We start from the raw sequence: 21,536 nt of genomic DNA, 5'->3' as shown, positions 1-21,536 counted from the left end.
TTCTTTATCATTACCAGCAGCAGTAGCAGTAGTTAATTCTCTCCTGCCACCTTGTACCTTGTCCTTTGTCAAATTAATTCTATCTAAGACCTCATTAAGGCTGGAGCTAGAGCCCAGGGCTTCTGATTCTTAGTCCAGTGTTTTTTGCCATATTAATTGTACTACAGATTTTTATCTGAATGATGGAAAACAAGGAACATAAATGATTCTGAAGCCTGCCATCTGTAATTTTGGTTATGCAGCCAATGTGGGGAACAATCTGATATTAGAAAGAATAGATCCACATCTTTCATTTGTGATATGAGAATGGTTCTGATGTAACTTCCCCATATCTGGCAATGAAGGATTGAAGGTCAGGTGCTGATAGCTGTCTTTGGATTCCTGTAGTTATGGTCACATTTTCCTGAGCAACAAGGATGGACTTCTGGGTTCCAGATACAAGAAAGCTGTATTCAGGGAATATACTGATGGCACATTCAGGATCCCTCGGCCAAGGTCTGGATCAGAGGAGCACTTAGGAATTTTGGGTAAGGAAATTGCATTTCCCTCCTAGTGTCTAGAAGCCTGAGCTCCTTCTAGGGGAGCTATGTCATATCAGAAAGATATTCCTATTCTTCATTCTCAATTTTTCTTGGTAATATAAAAAAGTATGATAATATTTTATGATGTAGCCATGAAAACAAGCACTAAAGGTAAAGGGGAAGTATGAACTCTGCAGCAACTAGAACCAAGTTTTTCCAGGTTTTCTACAACTTTGAGGTATAGTGTGTCTCTGAGGGTGGTAGATTTTTAAAGATGCAATGGTGAGGGGAATTTAGGTATATTAAAAATGGAAAAATGGTATAGGGAACAGTTATTCCCACTCATGCCATTTTAATTATCACAGTAGTTTTTCTTATTCCACTTTTTTAGGGTCTAATGGGTTTCCTCATTCTTATCTTGGAACAGAAGGGGACCCACTGGCCTCTGAAGAGATCCCAGCTATTCAGCATTCTGTGCCTAACTCTAAATCCTTATTATCAACTATTCCATAGAGTTCTGATTATCTAGAGCCTTGAGCTATTATTAGGTAGAGACATGGGGTGGGAAAAATGGGGGTAAATAGAAGCATAATCTTGGCATTGAAGTATCCTTATGCTGTGGGTAGCAGTATCAGTTAAAGGGCTCTTAATTGAAGAATGGAGCCAACCATGACTTAAAGTCTCAGAAGATCCTTGCTCAGGGACTCCCAGATATGTTCCTTTTCTTAACATTTCCTATTCTACTTCCCACTAATGAAAATTTATTTCTTTTGCATGTACTAGGTCCACTTATCAGAGGAGAGGTTGGTGATATCCTGACTGTGGTGTTCAAGAATAATGCCAGCCGCCCTTACTCTATGCATGCTCATGGAGTGCTAGAATCTGGTACTGGCTGGCCACGGGCTGCTGAGCCTGGTGAGTGAGAACACTTAGTGAAGGGACAAAGGATATATAACACATATGCTTAAGTCTTTGGGCTTGCTCCTTTAAAAAAATGACACTCTTGCAGGCTGGGGGTATATCTGAGTGGTACAATACTTGCTCAGTAATCATAAGGCTCTGGGTCTAATCCCTAGCACCACATAATCACACACACCAATACTGGGGATATAGCTTAGTGGTAGAATACATACTTCCCATGCATAAGGCATTGGGTTTGAACCCTAGCACTGAAAAAGAAAATACTCTTAGAGACCTGATCCAGGAATATTAACTGAGACTAGGCCATAGGCTGAATTTTTCTCTATGAAATACTCAGTACAATACCAGAACAGGGTGTGGTATGGTTTTGGTTAATATTCTTATTTCAGGTCTCTAACAGCATAGCTTTGGCTCCAGTGTGAGCTCCTGATCTTATCTAGAGAGTGACCTGGCCCCAACCACTGATTTATACTTAAACCCAACAACAGATAAAGTTCATGCCCCCTTAAAGATTTAATTCTAACCCCAGTCACATACTAAACTCCTAATCTTGTAGAGTGACCATAATCATGGCCACATTCTCTTCATGAATTCATTCATTGAATAAATACTTACTGGAGTCCTACCAGATGATGTGAGCACCTTTAGAAGCTATGAATATAGTGGAAAGTATTATTTTTCCTACCTTAAAGAACTTAGGCTATTATGAGAGAAACAACTAAGCAGGTAATTATAATAGAGTGTAATAAGTGAAAGATAGGAGGTTTTACATTGTGATAGTTAGGTGGAGAAAAGGGTATTTAATAGAATATTTGTATGATCAAGCATGGTTTCCCAATCAATCATGGTGGTGTATAACTATGTAATCCTGATGACTCAGGAGGCTGTGGCAGGAGGATTGCAGGTTTGAGGCCAGCTTATGTAACTTAGGGAGAACTTGTCTCAAGATAAATAAAAAATGGTGGGGATATAGCTCAGTGATATCAGCAGTTGTTTTAAATGTATTAGGCCCTGGATTCAATCCCAATACAAAAAATATGTTTCCCAGAATAGATGGTATCACAGCTGAAATCTAAATTTCTAAATTGATATTTTTAAACTTACTGTGTATCAGAATCATGCACTTGTTAAAACACATATTGCTGGAATCAATCCCCAAATTATTTGATTAGGTAGGTCTGTGATGAGACTCAAGAATTTGCTAGTTTAAACAAGTTTTCAGGTGATGCTCATGCTGCTAGTTCACTAACTGGACTTTGAAAACTGCTGACGTAAAGAATAAGAGGCATATGGGTGAAGGGTACTGTGGAAGAAAATCAAGGTAAAGGAAATTGTAGTTGTAGGCTATGTAATGTGTAAAATTCCAATGGTAAGAGAGAGGAAAGTTGGAGTAGGGGAAAAGAGAGAAATTCTGGTGAAAAGATAGATTAAAAAGATCAATGAGGTAAATTAAACAGGATTTGTGATTATTTAGATATTGAAAGTAAGAAAGATAAGACTTCTTAAGGGCTGGGGTTGTGACTCAGTGGTAGAGCATTTGCCTTGCACGTGTGAGGCACTGGGTTCAATTTTCCACCCCGAACATACATAAGTAAATAGATAAATAAATAAAATAAAAGTCCATCAATAAGTAAAACAAAGACTCCTTAAACAACACCCACATTTTGGAGGAAACCTTTTGAGTAATGTCCCAATTTTTTTTGTGTGGACAGCAGGTATGCAGTGATATCATTCATCAAGGCAGGGAATCTGGGACCAAGCTGACTTGAGTTTACTTTTGAGTTTGTTGAATCTGAGATGTCTGTACTATGACCAAATACAGATACCAGACATAAAGATCTGGAGCTCAGGAGAATGGTATGCTCTTCAGGAATAGATGTGGGAGTCATTAATATTTAGGTAGTTGGAGTCATAGAATGAATATAGTCACTGGAAAGACATGAGACAATAAGAATTCTAAGATGAGATCCTGAGGAAAACCAATTTTAAAGCAAAGTACTGATTGAAAAGTAAGCAAGATGCTAAGAGAAAAACCAGGAGAAAATAGTAACCATAGACATTAAAATGACTGTCATTTTAAGGAGGAAGTGGTCCAAAGATTTCAGCTGCTTCAGGGAGGTTGTATTGTAAAACCAGAAAATATCCCATTTGATTTGGCAACCAGGGAGTAATTGGTAATTTTTTTAAGTGGTAGAGAAAGAAGCTTTATTAGATTAGAGGAAAAGGTGATTGGGAGATGTGGGATTGAAAACAGTGAGTGTGGTTTAATGTTAAGACTTAGGCTGTTTAAGATTTACAAGTTAAGGTGATGAGAAGATCAGGAGTGTGATCAAGGCCTAAAGTGGAGGTGAAGCACACTGGACTTGAGATCAAGTGACTGATAGATTGGATTGTTGATTGAAGGCATCTACAGGAACCTTGAAGCCACTCAGAAGAATGGTAGGAATTTAGGTGCAAAGGAAGATAGAGATTCAGGTACAAAAATCAACAACAAATGACTAAAACAAGAGAAAGGATACATTAGAAGCTAGGAAACCAGTTGGAATGTTGTTGTAGTAATCCATAAAAATGATGAAAATGGGGCTGGGGTGGTGGTTCAGTGGTAGAGCACTTGCCTAGCATGTCAGAGGCACTTGGGTTCAATTCTCAGCACCACATAAATATAAATAAAAAGGTATTGTCCATCTATACCTAAAAAATAAATATATTAATAAAAGAAATGATGAACATGGCTTTAATAGAAGTGGTAGAAAAAGAGGATGGAGAGAATTAGATGGATTTGAGAAGATGTTATGATAAAATCAATAGGATAAGATGATTGAACAGTGTTAAGGGAATAAAGGTGACAGTGGAGCCAAGGATAATGAGCAGGTTTTGGATTAAGCCCTTGGATAGGGGAAACTCCTGCAAAGATAAACAAATAAGGAAGCAGGGAGCAGTTTTCTGTCTGTTTGGTATTTTGAGGGGGTTATTTGAAGTTATATTTGAATGGCTTAATATGAGGGATGTGTTAAAATATTCTGGTGGGATTGAGAGAGCCAGAAGAACAGGACGTTATACTCAGTTGCAGAAATGAGCACATAACTTCAGAGACATCTTGAGTAGATCTGGAGATTACTAGACATTAGTAACTATAATGGATGACAGTTGAAATGATGAAAATGTATGTGATCAACCAGTGAGGAGTGTGTAGAGGAAAATAACATTAAGCTGAGAGTGAAACTTTGAGAAATACCATTATCTAGGAGGAGGTAATCTATGCTAAATAATTTATAGATTTAAAGCAGTTATAATCACAGTCATAATTGGATACTTTTGCACTGAAATGCAATGACTGTATGTAAAATTCATTTGAAAAAATAAAGAATATCTTGGCAAGAAGAACCAAAACTTTTAAAAAAACTTATTTATGAGAGAAGACTAGCACATCCCGATCGTTTAGCGTTATTATAAAAGTACAATAATTAAAGCAGCATGGTTCTGTAAAATAAATCAATAGAACAAAATAAAAATCCCTGAAACAGAACCAAGCTTCTGCCTTTGTCAATAGCAGTGGGAGTACTTCTGTTCCATGACTAGCCCTTACTTTTGCTTCTGCCTCTTTCTGCACTAGCTCCTCACTGGGAGAGGTTATTAATCAGAACCCAGGATATTTGCTGGACAGTGCCTCTGTTTCTTTTATCTTACTACTTCCGATTCTGCCTACTTCCATATGGTAGGTTTATCTGAGTCTGCAACTGGGTGAGCTGGATATGTGAATTAGGGCAGCACTTGCATTGCAGATCTTAGCAATGCAGCTAGAAAAAGGAAGCCTTGCTCAGACCTTTAAGTCAAAGCCTTATTCTTCAATTCATGGCTTCTCAGAGTTCTACAATAGGGGTTAGTGGACACTGACTAAGCTGTTATATAAGTGATACTTCAATTTTCATTTCACTACTATTCTTTTTTGTTGTTCACTACTATTCTTTATAGTTTTCTCAGTTAACACCCAAATGGAAGGAATGAGTAAGGAAAACCAGGTTTCCTATAGTCCTGGATTAATACCCACATGATAGCATTGAAATCTTGACTCTTACCTTTAACACTGAGTATATATAAAAGAATCATATTAGAAAAAGCTAGTACTTCAGTGGAAGAAAGGAAAAGTTGATGAATAAATGGTTTTAGGATGAGTCATTATCATTTGGGGAAAAATAAAATTAGATTGCTGTCTATTACCACATGCTAAAGTAAATTACAGGTGGATTAAAGGTAAGAAAACTAAAAGAAAACGTAAGTGAACATTTATCTGGACTCAGGGTGAGATAGCCTTTTTGACTTTAAAGGCAAAAGAGCAGATATACATTTTTTTTCCTTTTTGTTACCAGGGATTTAACTCAGGGGCATTCAACCACTGAGCCACATCCCCAGACCTATTTTGTATTTTATTGAGAGATAGGGACTCACTGAGTTGCTTCCTGCCTCACTGTTGCTAAGGCTGGTTTTGAACTTCTGATCCTCCAGCCTCAGCCTCCTGAGCTGTTGGGATAATAGGTGTGCACTATCATGCCCGGTGAAATACATAAAATATTGTTACTATATGAAATGTTCTTACAAAATAAGTGACTATTGTAAAAGTGAAAATAAGTGAAGTATGTAGGCAGGAAATGTATAAAAGGATAAATATAAATATCGAATAGAACATGAAGGAATTTGGGGGTCACTAATAATTTATTGCGCTGGGGATGTGGCTCAAGTGGTAGTGCGCTCACCTGACATGCGCGGGGTGCTGGGTTCGATCCTCAGCACCACATAAAAATAAAATAAAGATGTAAATAAAAATAAACAAAGATGTAAAATAAAATAAATAGAGAACTAAAAAATAAATATTAAAAATTCTCTCTCTAAAAAAATAATATATTGAAAATCGGTGAATAAAACCAATGTAGTCCCTGTCCTCATATACAGTCATTATACAGTCTATGTTGTAAAGGCAGGTAATAAGCATGAAAACAAGTACAGATATGTATACTTTGGGAATAAGTGTGGCAGAAGGGAATAATGGGTCTCTCTCTCTCTCTCTCTCTCTCTCTCTCTCTCTCTCTCTCTATATATATATATATATATATATATATATATTTTTTTTTTTTTTTTTTGAGGTAGTGCCATTTAATATGTGACCTGAGGCCTGAGAGTGAGCTAGTGCAGCATCAGTGAGAAAAGTATCAGAGGAAGGAGTGAACATTTCAAGGAAAAGGAATAGCAAGGCTAAACACCCTGAAGCAAGAATGTATTTAGCCATATCAAAGGAGAGAGGCATCCAGGTAAGGCAGTATAAGCCTGTAATCCCAGAGGCTTTGGAGGCTGAGGCAGGAGGATCATGAGTTCAAAGCCAGCCTCAGTAATTTAGTGAGGCCCTAAGCAACTTAGCAAGACCCTGTCTCAAAATAAAATAGGGTGGGGATGTGGCTCAGGGGTTAAGTACCCTTGGGTTCAATCCCTGGTACCAAAAAACAACCAACCAACCGACTGACCAACCAAACAAACAAAACAAAACTCTAAAACAAACAAAATCAACCTAAAACAAACAAACAAAAACCAGTGAGGTAGTTAGTATGGCTTGACAGAAAAAAAGGTTGGAAATTAAAAGTGGAATGACAGAGGGGAGTAGATTATGTTGGGCTTTATAGACAATTGTAGGGGTTTCAAGTGGATTGGCAAGATATCAAGGATTGTGACATGATGATCTGACTTACATTTTAGTGTGATCAATCTGTTTGTTTTTGATGGTGCTGATGCTTGAACCTAGGGTCTCAGCCATGGCAAATACTTTATCACTTAGCCCCAGCTCTAGCCCCTAACATTATCAGCCTAGTTTTTGTGTTGAGAAGAGACTAAGAAAGCATGGAGGTATGTATAAATAATGCAGTAATCCTGTGAGAAATGATGGTAGCTTGGACCAGGATGGGATGATTAGAAGTGGTGAACAGTGGTTAGATTCTGGATATATTTTAAAGATCCAGTAGGACTGGTGGATGGTCAAGATGTAGGTAGAAAAACAAAGAACAGTGAAAGATAGTTTCAAGGTTTTGGTCTAAACCCGTAGAAAAATAGTTGGCATTTAATGAAATGGAAAGATTTAAAGCAGCAGGTCATGCATGGAAGATAGAGTTTCACTTTGGGGCATGTGAAGTTTCAGGTATCAGATATTCAGATGCACATATCCAGAAGGTAGTTGGCTATTCAAGTGTAGAAATTAAAGGAGACATGTGGACTGAGTATAAATATTTGAGAGTCATCACCATGTAATTGATCTTTAAAGTCATATTACATATGAAATCAATCAAGGAGTGAGTTCTACAGTAAAGAGCAACGAAGAGGATTGTATTAATCTAGGTAAGAGATGACAGCCACTCAGATCAGCCTCATAGAGTGAAAAGAGTAAGAAATACTCTAATTCTGGATGTATTTTACAAGAAGAGGCAATTGGCTTCTTTAGTTTGTTTGTTTTTGTTGCAGTCCTAGGGATAGAACCCAGGCAGTTAGACGTTGAATTGAGATTTCTAGGTAGCTTTTTGTTTATTTTTTCCTTTTTAGTAGTTTCTATATTTTAGTAATTAATACTTGTATGTTTTACACATTGCAGATATCTTTTCTGAGTTTATTAACCACCTGTTAACTTTAATTGCAGTATCATTTCTTGAATAGAAGTCCTTGATTTGATGTGATCAAATCCATGAATTTTTAGGCCTTATGGTTTGTGCTTTCAGAGGTTTGTTTATGAGGTCCTTCCCCACACTTGGCCACAAAAATATTGTGTTGCATTATTTTTTATTAACTTTGTAATTTTCTTTTTTCAAATTCAGATCTTTAATCAGGCCAGAGTTTATTTTTCTATGTTCAGTTAGCTGAGGATCTGTTTTACATTTTTTTTAGCAAATTTTCTCAATACCATCTTTTAAACAATTCAGCTCTTTCCCCTTAGAATTGTTTTGCCACATTTATTGTTTGCTTAGTTTCTCTAAATATATGGATCAGACTTTAAGCTGTTTATTCTGTAGCATTTGTCTATTATTCTATTCTTGCAATAATATACTAATTTTATTGTAGTTTTGAAATTTGCCTTAATGTTTAAGGATAGGTCTCCTATATTGAATTTAGGTTTTTGCTCTTGTTCCATATAAATTTTAGAGTAAGTTTATCAATTTGCTTAGTTGAGCCCAACTATAATTTTTTTTTTTTGGTACCAGGGATTGAATGTAGTTGAACGTAGGGATACTCGACCACTGAACCACCTCCTCAGCCCCATTTTCTATTTTATTTAGAGATAAGGTCTCACTGAGTTGTTTAGCATCTCGCCAATGTTGAGGCTGGCTTTGAACTCATGATTCTCCTGCCTCAACCTCCTGAGCTGCTAGGATTACTGGCGTGCACCACTGTGCCTGGCTCTAACTATAATTTTGATGAACATTGTTTTGAATGTCTCATAATAATAAAATATGACACATTAAAAATTGGGCATTCCTCATTCTACCACATGTTAACCAATCCTGTAACTCACAATACAGACAACAAAGTAAGATTTAATAAGGGCTCTAATACACAAACTGCTCATGTCAGAATTCTGAAGTAATTATTCCAACTTTTCAAAAGTAGTATGGTTAACCTCATAACTAGGTCTTTTTTTTCTAGTTCAAGGAAGCTGTATTGAATATAGGAGAAATTCTATACCTCCTGGAGTATGCACTATAATACTCTTAGAATAAATTATCTTTGGCCCGGCATGGTAGCACATGCCTATAATCCCAGCAGCTCGGGAGGCTGAGGCAAGAGGATCGCAAGTTCAAAGCCAGCATCAACAAATTAGTAAGGCCCTATGTAACTTAGCAAGACCCTGTCTCAAAATTAAACAAATAAATAAAAAGGGCTGGCAGTGTGGCTCAGTGGTTAAGTGCCTCTGGGATCAATCCCTGTTTTTTTTTTTTTTTAAAGAATAAATTATCTTGGAAGTACAAGAAGGTACAAATTCCAAACTTACTAGAACCTATGTCATTTAAGATGCTTGTTGATTAGGATATGCCTGGTATCATTATCTTGGAAAAATCACTTTATAGAGTTAGTCTTCAAAGTGGTTTTAGAATTTTCCTTCCACTGGAGGACTATTTCTGTTAGTTATGATGACTAAATATTTAAACAGATTTATCTCCCTCTTCCAAAAAGTACCCATAGCAAACAGAAAAAAAATTTAGATGCATTCCCTTAGACTTAGGATTAAGTCAAGAATGACCACCACCATAACTAGTATTAGAGATAATGGAAAACACAAATGGTGAGGGAGAAAAAAAGAGTCTTGAAAAAGAAAAAAAACAAAAGAAGTTCTAACACTTACTAGCGTAATTATCAAGAGACAACATATGCTGTGGTGGGGGTGGATCTTGCCTGTAATCCCAGTGATTTTGGATGCTGAGACAGCAGGATTGCAAGTTCTAGGCCAGCCTTGGCAATTTAGTGAGACCTTGCCTCAAAAAATAACGAAAGGGTTGTGGGTGTAACTTGGTGGTGGAGTGCCCCAGGTTTAATTCCCAGTATCAAAGCAAACAATCAAATCTATACATCCTTAAATATACAATATAACATTACTGACCCCCCCCCAAATGCTGAAAATAGCCAGAAAAAATCACCTATAAAGGAACAGAGATAAAAATTAGAACAGATTTCTTATCAGAAAACAGAAGCCAGAAGACAATTGTATATTTTTAAAGTTCTGAAATAAAAACACTGAATTCTAGGGGCTGGGGTTGTGGCTCAGTGGTAGAGCACTTGCCTAGCATGCTTGAGGCACTGGGTTCGATCCTCAGCACCACGTAAAGTAAAATAAGGATATTGTCTTCAGTTAAAATTAAAAACATAAGTATTTTTTAAAAAACACTGAATTCTGTGCACAGAGTTCTATACATAGGAAAAATAAGAATAAACACATTCTCAGAAAAAAAATCTATGAGAATACATTTCCCCCAGACCGATATTAAAAGCAATGTCAAAAGTGTTTTAGGGGGGCAGCTGGGATTGTGGCTCAGTGATAGAGCGCTCACCTAGCACGGGCGGGACCCGGGTTTGATCCTCAGCACCACATAAAAATAAATGCATTGTGTTGTGTCCATCTACACCTAAAAAATAAATACTAAAAAAAAGTGTTTTAGGAAGAAGTGACACAACAAAGCAGGATGCATACAATGAAATGATGAGAGTTGGAAATAGAATAAACAAAGGTAAAACTCAAATTAATTGTATTGATTGTTCTAAAAGAAAATAATAAATATCAGCAATGTATATTCAAAAGTAAAGCGTATGACCAAAAATAGAATAGATGAAAGGGATATGATTGTATACAGTATAATATGAATTGAAACTGGATTCTTGGGCTGGGGATGTGGCTCAAGCGGTAGCGCACTCACCTGGCATGCGTGAGGCCTGGGTTCGATCCTCAGCACCATATACAAACAAAGATGTTGTGTCCGCCGAAAACTAAAAAATAAATGTTAAAAAAAATAAAAGAAACTGAATTCTTACTAATAGATGTTGTAATATATTGTTAACTGTAGAGCAACTTGTAAATTTTTTTGAAAGATCTATGAAGAATAAATCAGTGGTAGAAATAAAATTGAATCATCTAAAATGATCATTTAATGCAAAAATATGCTGAAAAAGAGGGTAACAAAGAACAAATGGAAAAATAGAAAAAAAATGAATTGCTATGATTGATTTTGTTCGAACCACAAAAATTATCATATAAACTTTAGACAATCTAAACACACCAATGAAAAGACATTGCCATATTGAATTAAAAGACCCGACTATATATTATTTAAAAGGAAATTGCTTTAAATATAAAAACATAAGAATTTAAAAATATGAAATATGTAAACATTAACACAGCTATACTACTATTAGGAAAGTAGATTTCAGATTAAGGAAATTCCTGTGTCTAGAGTTATCAGATAATAAATCAATTGGTTTTCAAAAAGAAAACAAAACAAAATCACAAAATTTTTGGTACTGGGGTTTGAACCCAGGGTGCTTAACCACTGAGTCACATCTCTAGCCCTTTTTATTTTTTATTTAGAAATAGAGTCTCACTAAGTTGCTTAGGGCTTTGCTGAGGCTATCCTCTAACTTGTGATCCACATGCCTCAGCCTCCCATGTCTCTGGGATTATAGGCATGCTTGTACTTACCATTAATAGAAGTCTTTATTTCTTTATATGACTTCAAGTTAGTAATGTTCTTTCAACCTCAGGATCTCCCTGTAACATTTCTTGTAGGACAGATCTAATGGTAAGGAACTTCCTCAGCTTTTAAATGTGTAAGCTATTGATTTTCCTTCTTACTGATCTTCATGGTCTTGGATGGAAAATTAATGGTTAATCTTGGGCTGGAGATGTAGCTCAGTAGTAGAATACTTGTCTAAAATGTGTAAGACTCTGGGTTAGATCCCTAGTACAGTAAAACAAGCAGACACAAAGCAACTGTTAATTTTATTTGAGGATCTCCTTCATGGGATAGATCTTTTGTCACTTTCAAGATTCTCCCTTTTTATTTTTCTACAGTTTGATTGTAATTAGCCTTGGTGTAGGTGTCTTTTAGTTTATCCTACTTGGACTTAGTTGATTTAGATTTTTTTATCAAATTTGGGGAAATTCTAGCCATTATATCTTCAGATATTTTTCCCCTTTTGTTTTTTTGACTCTTATAATGTATACATTAATCTGGCTAATGTCCCACAGATTCCTTATTTTCTATTCACTTCTTTTTATTAATTTTTCCTTCTTGCTCCTTACACAGAACACTTTTTTTCCATTTTATTCTCATCAAATTCACACAATTCTGTTTTTTGCCTATTCAAATCTGCCATTGAACCCCTGCAGTGAAATTTTAATTTTATTTGTTCTGTTCCCTCCCTCCCTCTCTTCTTTGCTTCCTTCCTTCCTTCTTTTTTTTTTTTTTTGTGTGTGTGTGTGAGAGAGAGAGAGAGAGAGAGAGAGAGAGAGAGAGAGAGAGAGAGAGATTTTTTTAATATTTATTTTATTTTTCGGCGGACACAACATCTTTGTATGTGATGCTGAGGATCAAACCCGGGCTGCACGCATGCCAGGCGAGCGCGCCACCGCTTGAGCCACATCCCCAGCCCCCTTCTTTTTTTTTTTTTTACTTTCTTCTTTTTATGGTACTAGGGAACTCAGAGGCACTTAACCAGTGAGGCACATCCCCAGCCCTTTTTAATTGTTTTTATTTTGATACAGAGTCTCATTAAATTACTGAGGCTGGCTTTGAAATTTTGATCCTCCTGCCTTAGCCTTCAGAGTAGCTGGAATTACAGGAGTGTCATGACCCCTGGCTCATTTATAATTTTCAATTCTGGAAATTCATTTTTATCTCTATATTTCCTTATTGATGTTATAATTTTGCACATTCATAGCTTTTAAAAAGTTTTAAAATTGTTTTTAGCCAACCTGTAATCCCAGTGGCTCAGGGGGTTGAGGCAAGAGGATTGCAAGTTTGAGGCTAGCCTCAGCAATTTAGGAAGGCCCTGTCTTAAAATAAAAATGGTCTAGGGATGTGATTCAATGGTTAAGCATTCCTGGGTTCAATCCCTGGTACCTGGTGCCTTTACTTTTATCCATATTTTGCTTTACCTGTGTGTGTGTGTGTGTGTGTGTGTGTGTGTGTGTGTGTGTAACTTATATACTGTATATATTAATGTGTGTGTGTATATATATATATTTTTTTGGTACCAAGAACTGAACCCAGGGTACTTGTGAGCCACATCCCCAGACCTCTTTCTTTCTTTCTTTCTTTCTTCCTTCCTTCCTTCCTTCCTTCCTTCCTTCCTTTCTTCTTTCTTTCTTTCTTCTTTCTTTCTTTCTTTCTTTCTTTCTTTCTTTCTTTCTTTCTTTCTTTCTTTCTTTCTTTTTTGGTGGTGGTTCTGGGGATTGAACTCAGGGCCTTGTTAATGCTAAACAAGCACTCTACCAAATAAGCTATATCCCCAGCTCCAGCCCTTTTTATATTTTATTTTGAGACAGGGTCTCTTTAAGTTGCTTAGGGCCTTACTAAGCTGCTGAGGCTGACTTATGATTTACAATCTCCTGCCTCAGCCTTCCAATCCAATGGGATTACAGGCATTCACCAGTATACCTGGCTCTTTGTATTTATTTAAACAGCTGAAGCATTTATTTCAGTGGACTGGTGGGAACAGAAGTCAGATTAAATGGATGAAAGAGTAAAAAGGAGGTGTGGACATGAAAATTGGGAGTTTCAACAGCTTTTATGGGAGCCTTATCTTTGAATGCTCTGAAGAAAATGGGATTTTGTAGTTGGAGAGGAATGTGGGATCCAGGGAAGATTTTTAAATAGGATATTCTAGTGCTGAATTATTCAATACCATAGCCATTAGTCACATGGGACTATTCAAATCTAAATTAATTAAAATTAAACTAAATTAAAAAATCAGGTTCTTAATTGCACTAACCACACATGGCTATTATATTTTATAGCACTGCAAGCCTCTCTGATTGGCACCAAACTTCTATTTATTTTCTCTGGTTGCAAATGATAAGACATCTCTGCTCTCATCAAATATTAATTCCTCTCATTCATGCTCTGGATGCCATACCCTCTCCATTTTTTAATTACTTTAATCTTTTTGCTATTGTGTATGTGTGTGTGTGTCTGTCTCTAACTCCCCTAATAGTCAGTCTTTCTCTCTTGGCTGGATCATTGCCATTAGCATACAAACATGCCTGGTACAGTGAGAGAGGTTTGCATATTTTTACAGTTGATAAAAGTTCTCTTCTGGTGGCTTCAGTTTTCTGATTCATGTCTGAGGCAAGGCCATCAGTGCTGTGGCTATGGCTATATTGGGGTGGGAGGAATGAAGCAAAAGAAAAATATATAAAATTACTGACTTAGAGTGTAGAAAAGCAAGCTTTTATTTTTTTATTATTTATTGACACAATAATTGTACATATTTATGGGGTACAATGTGTTACTTTGATACATATAGATATTATGTGATGGTTGAATCAGTGTAATTAGCATATACATCACTTCAAATATTCATAATTTCTTTGTGATGAGAGCATTCAAAATCCACTCTTCTAGCTATTTTGAACTGTTTGTTACATTATTATGCGAAGTTACAATTAGATAGGAGGAATAAATTCTGATGTTCTATTACACAGTAGAGTGACCATAATTAAAACAAGCTTTTAGGGCTTGGGGTGTAGCTCAGCAGCAGAACCCTTGCCTGGCATGCTCAAGGGTGACCATAATTAAAACAAGCTTTTTTGAGAAACAGAATAAGACTGCCAAACAGTGTAGAGGACCCATTTGAGGTTTCATATAATGAATTCCAAGTCAAACCAATCTTCTTGTTTATTTTTTGTATCTTTGTTTTTTATGTTTTAATTTTTGAAATGGCAAAGATTTTTAAAAAGTATACTACTAAGTGTTACTGGGGATTCAGTATAATGTATATTACTGTGAGGATTTAAATTGTGTAACCTTTCAGAAGAGAAATTTGGCAATGTAAATCAAGATTGCTACACGTTTTTATTCTTTTTGACTCATTAATTCCACATTTAGAAATTAATTCTAAGGAAATAGTCATAGATATTTTTAAAGTCTCATGTGCAAGGCTGTGTCTTATAGCATTATCCATAATAACAAAAAAGTGGATGTACACCAAATGCCCAGGAAGATACAAATATCTTTAATGGGCAGGGTTATATAGTCATTAAAATCATGTTTTGATATAGTTTAATAATATTGAAAGTGCTAATGATATAAAGTTAAATAAAAGTCATGCTGTGTATTAAAATGATTCTAATTTTCTAAAATGAGAGAATGTAAATATGTATCCATACATATGTATATCCCCACATACATTTATTTATTTATTTTTTTACTTTTTTACTTTTTTGTGGTGCTGAGGATTAAACCCAGGGCCTTGTGCATGTGAGGCAAGCACTCTACCAACCGAGCTATATCCCCAGCCCCATATATTTATTCATATGTAGCAAAATGCAGTTTAATCTAAGAGAGTACTGATTTCTAAATAATTGGATTATAGTGATTTTAATGTTCTTTTTATACATTTCATAGATTCTGCAATATTCAGCATTGAACATGTTTTATTTGTATATATTTTTAAAAATTTATTTTTAATCATAGAAGTAATACATGAATGCATTCTCATTATAAAATATTCAGATAGCACAGATAAACAAAATTCCCCATGGCTGTACTGTCAACCTCAGCTCTCTTCCTAGAGGTAGCCCATATTACTAGTTTTGTTTGTTTCCTTGTAAATATTTTTTCTCTGTATTTATACACACTTATATTTACATGTATTACTTAACAACAATAGTTATTTGTTACTATTATTTTAGACAAAAAGAGATGGGTAGAGAAAGATACATTAGTGAAAGGGACCACAGGGGCATGTCCAATTAATAAGTGGTATACAGATGGTCAAAATAGAAGGGAGTGATCTAAGATGTCAGCTACTTCAAAGGATAAAGATAATGTATGAATGCCACCCTTATCTTCACCCCAACCCCTCACCCTTGGGAAGCCAGTCAGTATTCATCTAGGGGGCCAACTTGACAGGTTGGCTTTGAAAATTATTTTAAGATAATGAATCTAGAAGGTCCTGTTGTAGACTGGGAGGCAGTCCAGTGTGGTAAATGTCAGAAGGAACTGTGTTGGAATTCACTATCTCTAATTCTTTCAAGTACTAACAAAACAGTAATTTGATCTACAAGAACACCATAGCTGTAGCAGTTACTCTAATATAGTCAGACCCACAGTATCTCATTGGCTCACACGTTTTAGACATATTTTCTTGAGAAGGATGCTTGACATTACTGCAAGTGGATCATAAGTATCATATGGTTATTTTTCTCAACATTTTACACATTAAATGAAAAAGTAACTCAGGGCAGAAAAAGGGATGATGTCAGTTTTGGGAACTTCAGTGAAGATGAGAGATGTCAGACATTGCCAATTTCATTCATTCAGCTGTCAAAGCTGTATTCCAAGAGCAGGTCCCTAACAGCAATGGGAGACAAATTTAATAGGCAGAAGTGAAGAAGAAAAAGAGCCTGGTTTAGGATAAGAGGGTATCAGGAAATAAGTAAGGAAGTTAACTTCTGAGATGCTTCTGGGGATACCATCAGGGTGTGAAACCTTTGCATTTTTGAGGGTTTTTGTTAGCATATTGGTTTGGCTTAAGCTTTGAGGCATGAGGTCAGGACAGACATATAGGCCTCTAAATTATTTATTGACTCTTCTAGTATGGAAGTTGTTGGAGATTGTGTTTGCTACTGCTGCTATAAGGAAATATTACAAAATGGGTGATATAAATAAAATGGATTTACTGTCTGAATGTTTTGGAAGCTAGAAAATCAAAATCAAGGTATTGGTGGTTTTGTTTCCTTTGGGGCTGTGAGGGAAAGCTGTATTTCAGTCCTCTCTGGATTTTTGCAGAAGATCATTTTTCCCGTGTCCCTTCACATTATTTCCTTCTATTGGTCTCTGTATGCAAAGTTCCTCTTTTTTTTTTTTTTTTTGTAAAGACATTAGTCTTATAGGACTAGGACCTACCCTAATGACCTCATTTAAAATAAATTACTCCTTTAAAGACTCTTTTCCAAATGAGGTCAAATTCTGAGCTACTAGGAGTTAAGACTTCAACATTTTTTTTTTTTTGATGGGGACTCAATTCAACCCACACCAGTTATGACAAGAACAATTCTGATGGAGTGGTACAAAAAGAAGCTAGATTGTAGAGGATTAAGGAATGAACAGGAAATGAGAATAATAAATATTGACAAAACTTTAAAAAAGCTTAGCTGTGAAGGAAGATAGGGTGGAGAAAGGGGTCACAGAAGAAAAGGGGGTCACAGTAGAAAAGGGGGTCACAGAAGAAAGATGAGACTTGAGCATGGTTTAAGTGGGGAGAGGAACCTGCAAAGTAGAGGTTGAAGATCCAGGTGGGAGAGGGAATCTGAGTGTGAAAAGTGAGATTAAGAACTCTCATGGAGTTGGAGGAGGGCATTTCTCTCCTTGAGCCTGGAGAGCTTGATGGATATGAATATAGATATGTTGGGGATGGGAAATGGGAGTATGAGGCAATAGAGCCTTTATAGAGTGGTGGTTAAGGGCAGGTTTCAGGAACCACACTGAATAATTTCAAATTTCAGCTATGATGTCTGATCTTTGGAAATTGATTAATAGCCACAAGCTTCAATTATTTCACCAAAACAATGGAATTAATAATCATATTTAGGCTGGGCTTGGTGGTACATGACTGTAATCTCAGCAGCTTGAGAGGTTGAGGCAGGAGGATCCCAAGTTCAAAACCAGTCTCAGCAATTTAGCAAGGTCCTAAGCAACTTAGTGAGACTGTCTTAAAACATAAAAAAGACTGGCAGTGGGTCTTTCTAACCTACATGTGCCTCAATTGTTCTTGTGGTTTTTGCCTTTATAAACTCTGCACTTTCAAAATTCAGGTGCTGGGGAGTTCTTTGAGGCACTAGCTTGCTCCCAGCTGCTTGCCTGGCATGCTCATAAAAGACCTTTTTTTCCATTAAAAAAAAAAAAAAAAGATTGGGATCTGACTCAGTGGGTAAGTGCCCTTAGGTTCAAACCCCAATACCAAAATCATCATCATCATCATCATCATCATCATCATCATCATCATCATCTCAGGGATTTTGTGAAGATTGAGTTGTTATGTTTCAACTTTGTCAGTTGTTTTCTTTAAAACAAGTCCATTATTCAATCAGTCATGTGGCACATGCCTGTAATCCCAGACACTCAGGAGGCTGAAATAGGAGGTTCACAGTTTAAAGGCCAGCCTTGGCAATTTACCAAGGCCCAAAACAACTTAGAGAGACCCTAGTTAAAAAAAATAAAAAGGGCTGGGGATGTGGTTCAGTGGTTAAGCACCCCTTAGTTCAATCCCTGGTACCAAAATAATTAGCTAACTAACTAAATATCCATTATTAATAGTTCTTTACTGAGGACCAAATCCTATCTACCAATGGTTCACTGTGTCCAGTAGTATTTTTGAGTGTTTCAACTTACTTACCCTTCCCTTTCCTGTGCCAGAAGGGTGATTTTGATTTGTATTTTCTTAATGGTTGATGGTGATGAATACCATTCATATGCCTTTCATATGCATATTTGTCTTTTTTTTTTCTTTTGGTATGAGAATTGAATCCAGGGGCATTTAACCACTGAGCCACATTCCTAGTCCTTTTTTCAAACTTTATTTAGAGTCTGGGTCTTGCTAAGTTGCTGAAGCTGACTTTGATCTTGCAATCCTCCTGCTTCAGCCTCCAGAACCACTGGGATTATAGTCATGAACTACTGCACCTGGCATATTTGTCATTCTTACGTTATCTTTTTTTTTTTTTTTTTGTGGTACTGGTTGTTGCAAAAACCCAGGGCCTTGCATGTGCAAGGTAAGCACTCTATCACTGAGCTACATTCCTAGGCCTTATATCATCTATAATGAAGTGTCTGTTTAAATTTTTGCTCATTTTAAATTGGGTGGTTTGTTTTCATTCTGTTAAGTTTTAAGTTACTTATCATTTTATTGTCTAAAAACAAATAACCCAATTAAGAGTGAGGAAAGGATTTGAATAGACATTTCTCCAAAGAAGATAATAAAAATGGCCAATAAGCACAAGAGACAATGCTCAACATCATTAGCTGTCAGAAAAAAGAAAATCAAAATTGCAATAAGATAACATTTCTCATTTACCAGGATGGCTAAAGTAAAATTATGAAAAAAAGACAATAATTATTTTTTAATGAGGATGTAGAGAAATTGGCACCATAATAGTGCTGTTTGTTGGAATATAAAATGATGCAGCTGCTTTGGAAAGCAGTTTGGCAATTCCTCAAATGGTTAAGCATATTGTTACTATATAAGTCAGTAATTTTGCCACAAGGTTTTCATCCAAGAGAAATGAAATTACAGGTTCACTCAAAAAATGTACACAAATGGTGATAGCAGTATTATTTATGGGGGTGCTGAGGGTTGAATCCAGGGCTTCCTGTATGCTAGGCATGTCTTCTACTAATGAGTTACAACTGCAGTCATTTTTACTTTTTATTTTGAGACAGGGTCTCACTGAATTGCTGAGGCTGCCCTCAAACATATATTCCTCCTGTCTCAGCCTCTTGAGAAGCTGGGATTATAGGTGTGCAATATCAGGGCCAGCTTGTTATTTTAATTATACATATTTATGTGTTACACTATGATAATTCACTGTATGTATTAATCTATAATGATCAAATTAGAGTAATTAGCAATGGGTGAATTATATGGCATGCAAATTCAATAAAGCTGTTAAAAACATTAATATAGGAGCAATTGGAAGTTGGGTTGGTGAAAGCGAGACTAGAAGCAAAGAGACTTGTTAGGTTTTGTAATAGTCAAATTGAGAAAATAGGGCAGGAAATGGAAAGAAGAGAGGTGGCTATAACACATTGCAGAGGCAGACTCAATAAGACATGCTATTTGGTTGGTATTTTGTTAGATGTTGAATGTATGAAGGTTTAAGTAGGAGGCAAGGAAGACTAAAGTTTTTTTTTTTCTGGTTAACTAAGAAAGTTATGATGTTATTTCTAGACATTGGAGGTGCAATTTGCAGAAAAAAGGTTGTAAGATCATATGAGTTCATAACATTTTTTTTTTGGTGCTGGGGATTATGGTAAGCAACTGCTTTTACTACTGAGCTACACTACCAGCACTTTTTTTTTTTTTTTTTTGTACTGGGGATCAAACTCAGGGAAACTTTACCATTGATGTACATTCCCAGTCCTTTTTAGTTTAGTTTTGTTTTGTTTTAAATTTTGAAACAAGGTCTCTCTTAATTGCCCAGACAGACTTTAAACTTGTGGTTCTCCTGCCTCAGATTCCTGAATATTTGAGACTACAGATGTGCAGCACTGCACCTGGTTCATTTTCAGTTTTTGACATGATATCAATACAATCATCAAATCATTACCAGTATTTCTTTGAGAAATTGGGGTTGGAGCTTGGTAATAAGAAAGGTCTAGCTAGTTGTAGAATTTAAATTTTATGAAAACATAGATCACAGTTTATGTCAGAAATTTATCTGAAAGCATCCATAGAGATTATGGGGGGAAAAAAGGGAGAAGAGGGATAGAGTTGGAGTTTCATGGAAACAGGTGCATTTAGGAGGTAGCAGCAGGAAGAATAGACCTAAACAGAACCCAAAAAGCAGGTATACTACAAGCATAGAGATAAAGTAAGGATATTTTATAAGAGAATTAGACTAGGGCCTTTAAAGAAATGGAGAGTTGAAGAGAACTGTTGAGGGTTTCCAACAAGGAAGAAAAATAAAGTCATGAAAAAATGGATATTGTTATGGAAATGATGGAGAAATATTTTAAAAGGTCCTGTGACTCATCCACAACAGCCTTTTGGGGAGACATTAAAATTGAGAGAAATTTCTGATCTGGTCCCCTATTTATTCTTCCTAGGTGAGGTGCTTACTTACCAGTGGAACGTTCCAGAGAGATCTGGCCCTGGACCCAATGATTCTGCTTGTGTTTCCTGGATATATTATTCTGCAGTAGATCCCATAAAGGTAAAAACAAGATTGGCTGACTAGAGGTGGGTCTTAGAAATGGGGAATTGCCTTTGAAAATGAAGTCACTTGGCTGGGGTTGTAGCTCAGTGGCAGAGCATTCACCTAGCAAGACATGAATTCAGTCCCCAGTTACTGCAAAAGCAACTTCAAAAGAAGCTGTTAAATAGGTGTAGTAATAAGCCCAGGCCTAAAATTCTAGAGCCTAGGATTTTGGATTTTCCTCAAATGTTGGGTTTACTTTAAAAATCAGGTGAAGGGAAAAGGCAGTTCCAGCTATTTGTCCTGAGGAATTTCTTCTTGCCTTTTCTTTTGGATCCTGTAAGGCAATATGCTCTCATTCACAAAACCTGACGATGCTTGCCAGGAGATTCTAGTCAAATATTTAGCTCTAGCTTTCTTTGAAGTTACTTTTAGAAAAGTCA

General features: G+C 36.2%; 1 protein-coding gene across 10 annotated transcripts in view; it reads left to right on the top strand.

The window, feature by feature from the left end:
• Heph (hephaestin) overlaps positions 1 to 21,536 on the top strand; it is a 68,922-nt gene that overhangs the window by 35,268 nt on the left and 12,118 nt on the right. For 6 of the 10 annotated variants that reach the window (XM_077106840.1, XM_077106845.1, XM_077106842.1 and 3 more), the window contains 3 exons: positions 388 to 527; positions 1,305 to 1,436; positions 21,005 to 21,111. In XM_077106840.1, coding sequence (XP_076962955.1) covers positions 388 to 527; positions 1,305 to 1,436; positions 21,005 to 21,111 — 379 coding nt within the window. Of the gene's footprint in view, positions 1 to 387; positions 528 to 1,304; positions 1,445 to 21,004; positions 21,112 to 21,536 lie in introns of those variants that run through there. The other 4 variants (XM_077106846.1, XM_077106844.1, XM_077106843.1 and 1 more) reach the window with 2 other exon arrangements.

This window comes from Callospermophilus lateralis, chromosome X, assembly GCF_048772815.1.
Source record: "Callospermophilus lateralis isolate mCalLat2 chromosome X, mCalLat2.hap1, whole genome shotgun sequence".
In the NCBI taxonomy this organism is placed as follows: Eukaryota; Metazoa; Chordata; class Mammalia; order Rodentia; family Sciuridae; genus Callospermophilus; species Callospermophilus lateralis.
The sequence above is the reverse complement of the archived record's forward strand: the minus strand, read 5'-3'. Positions and strand labels throughout refer to the sequence as shown.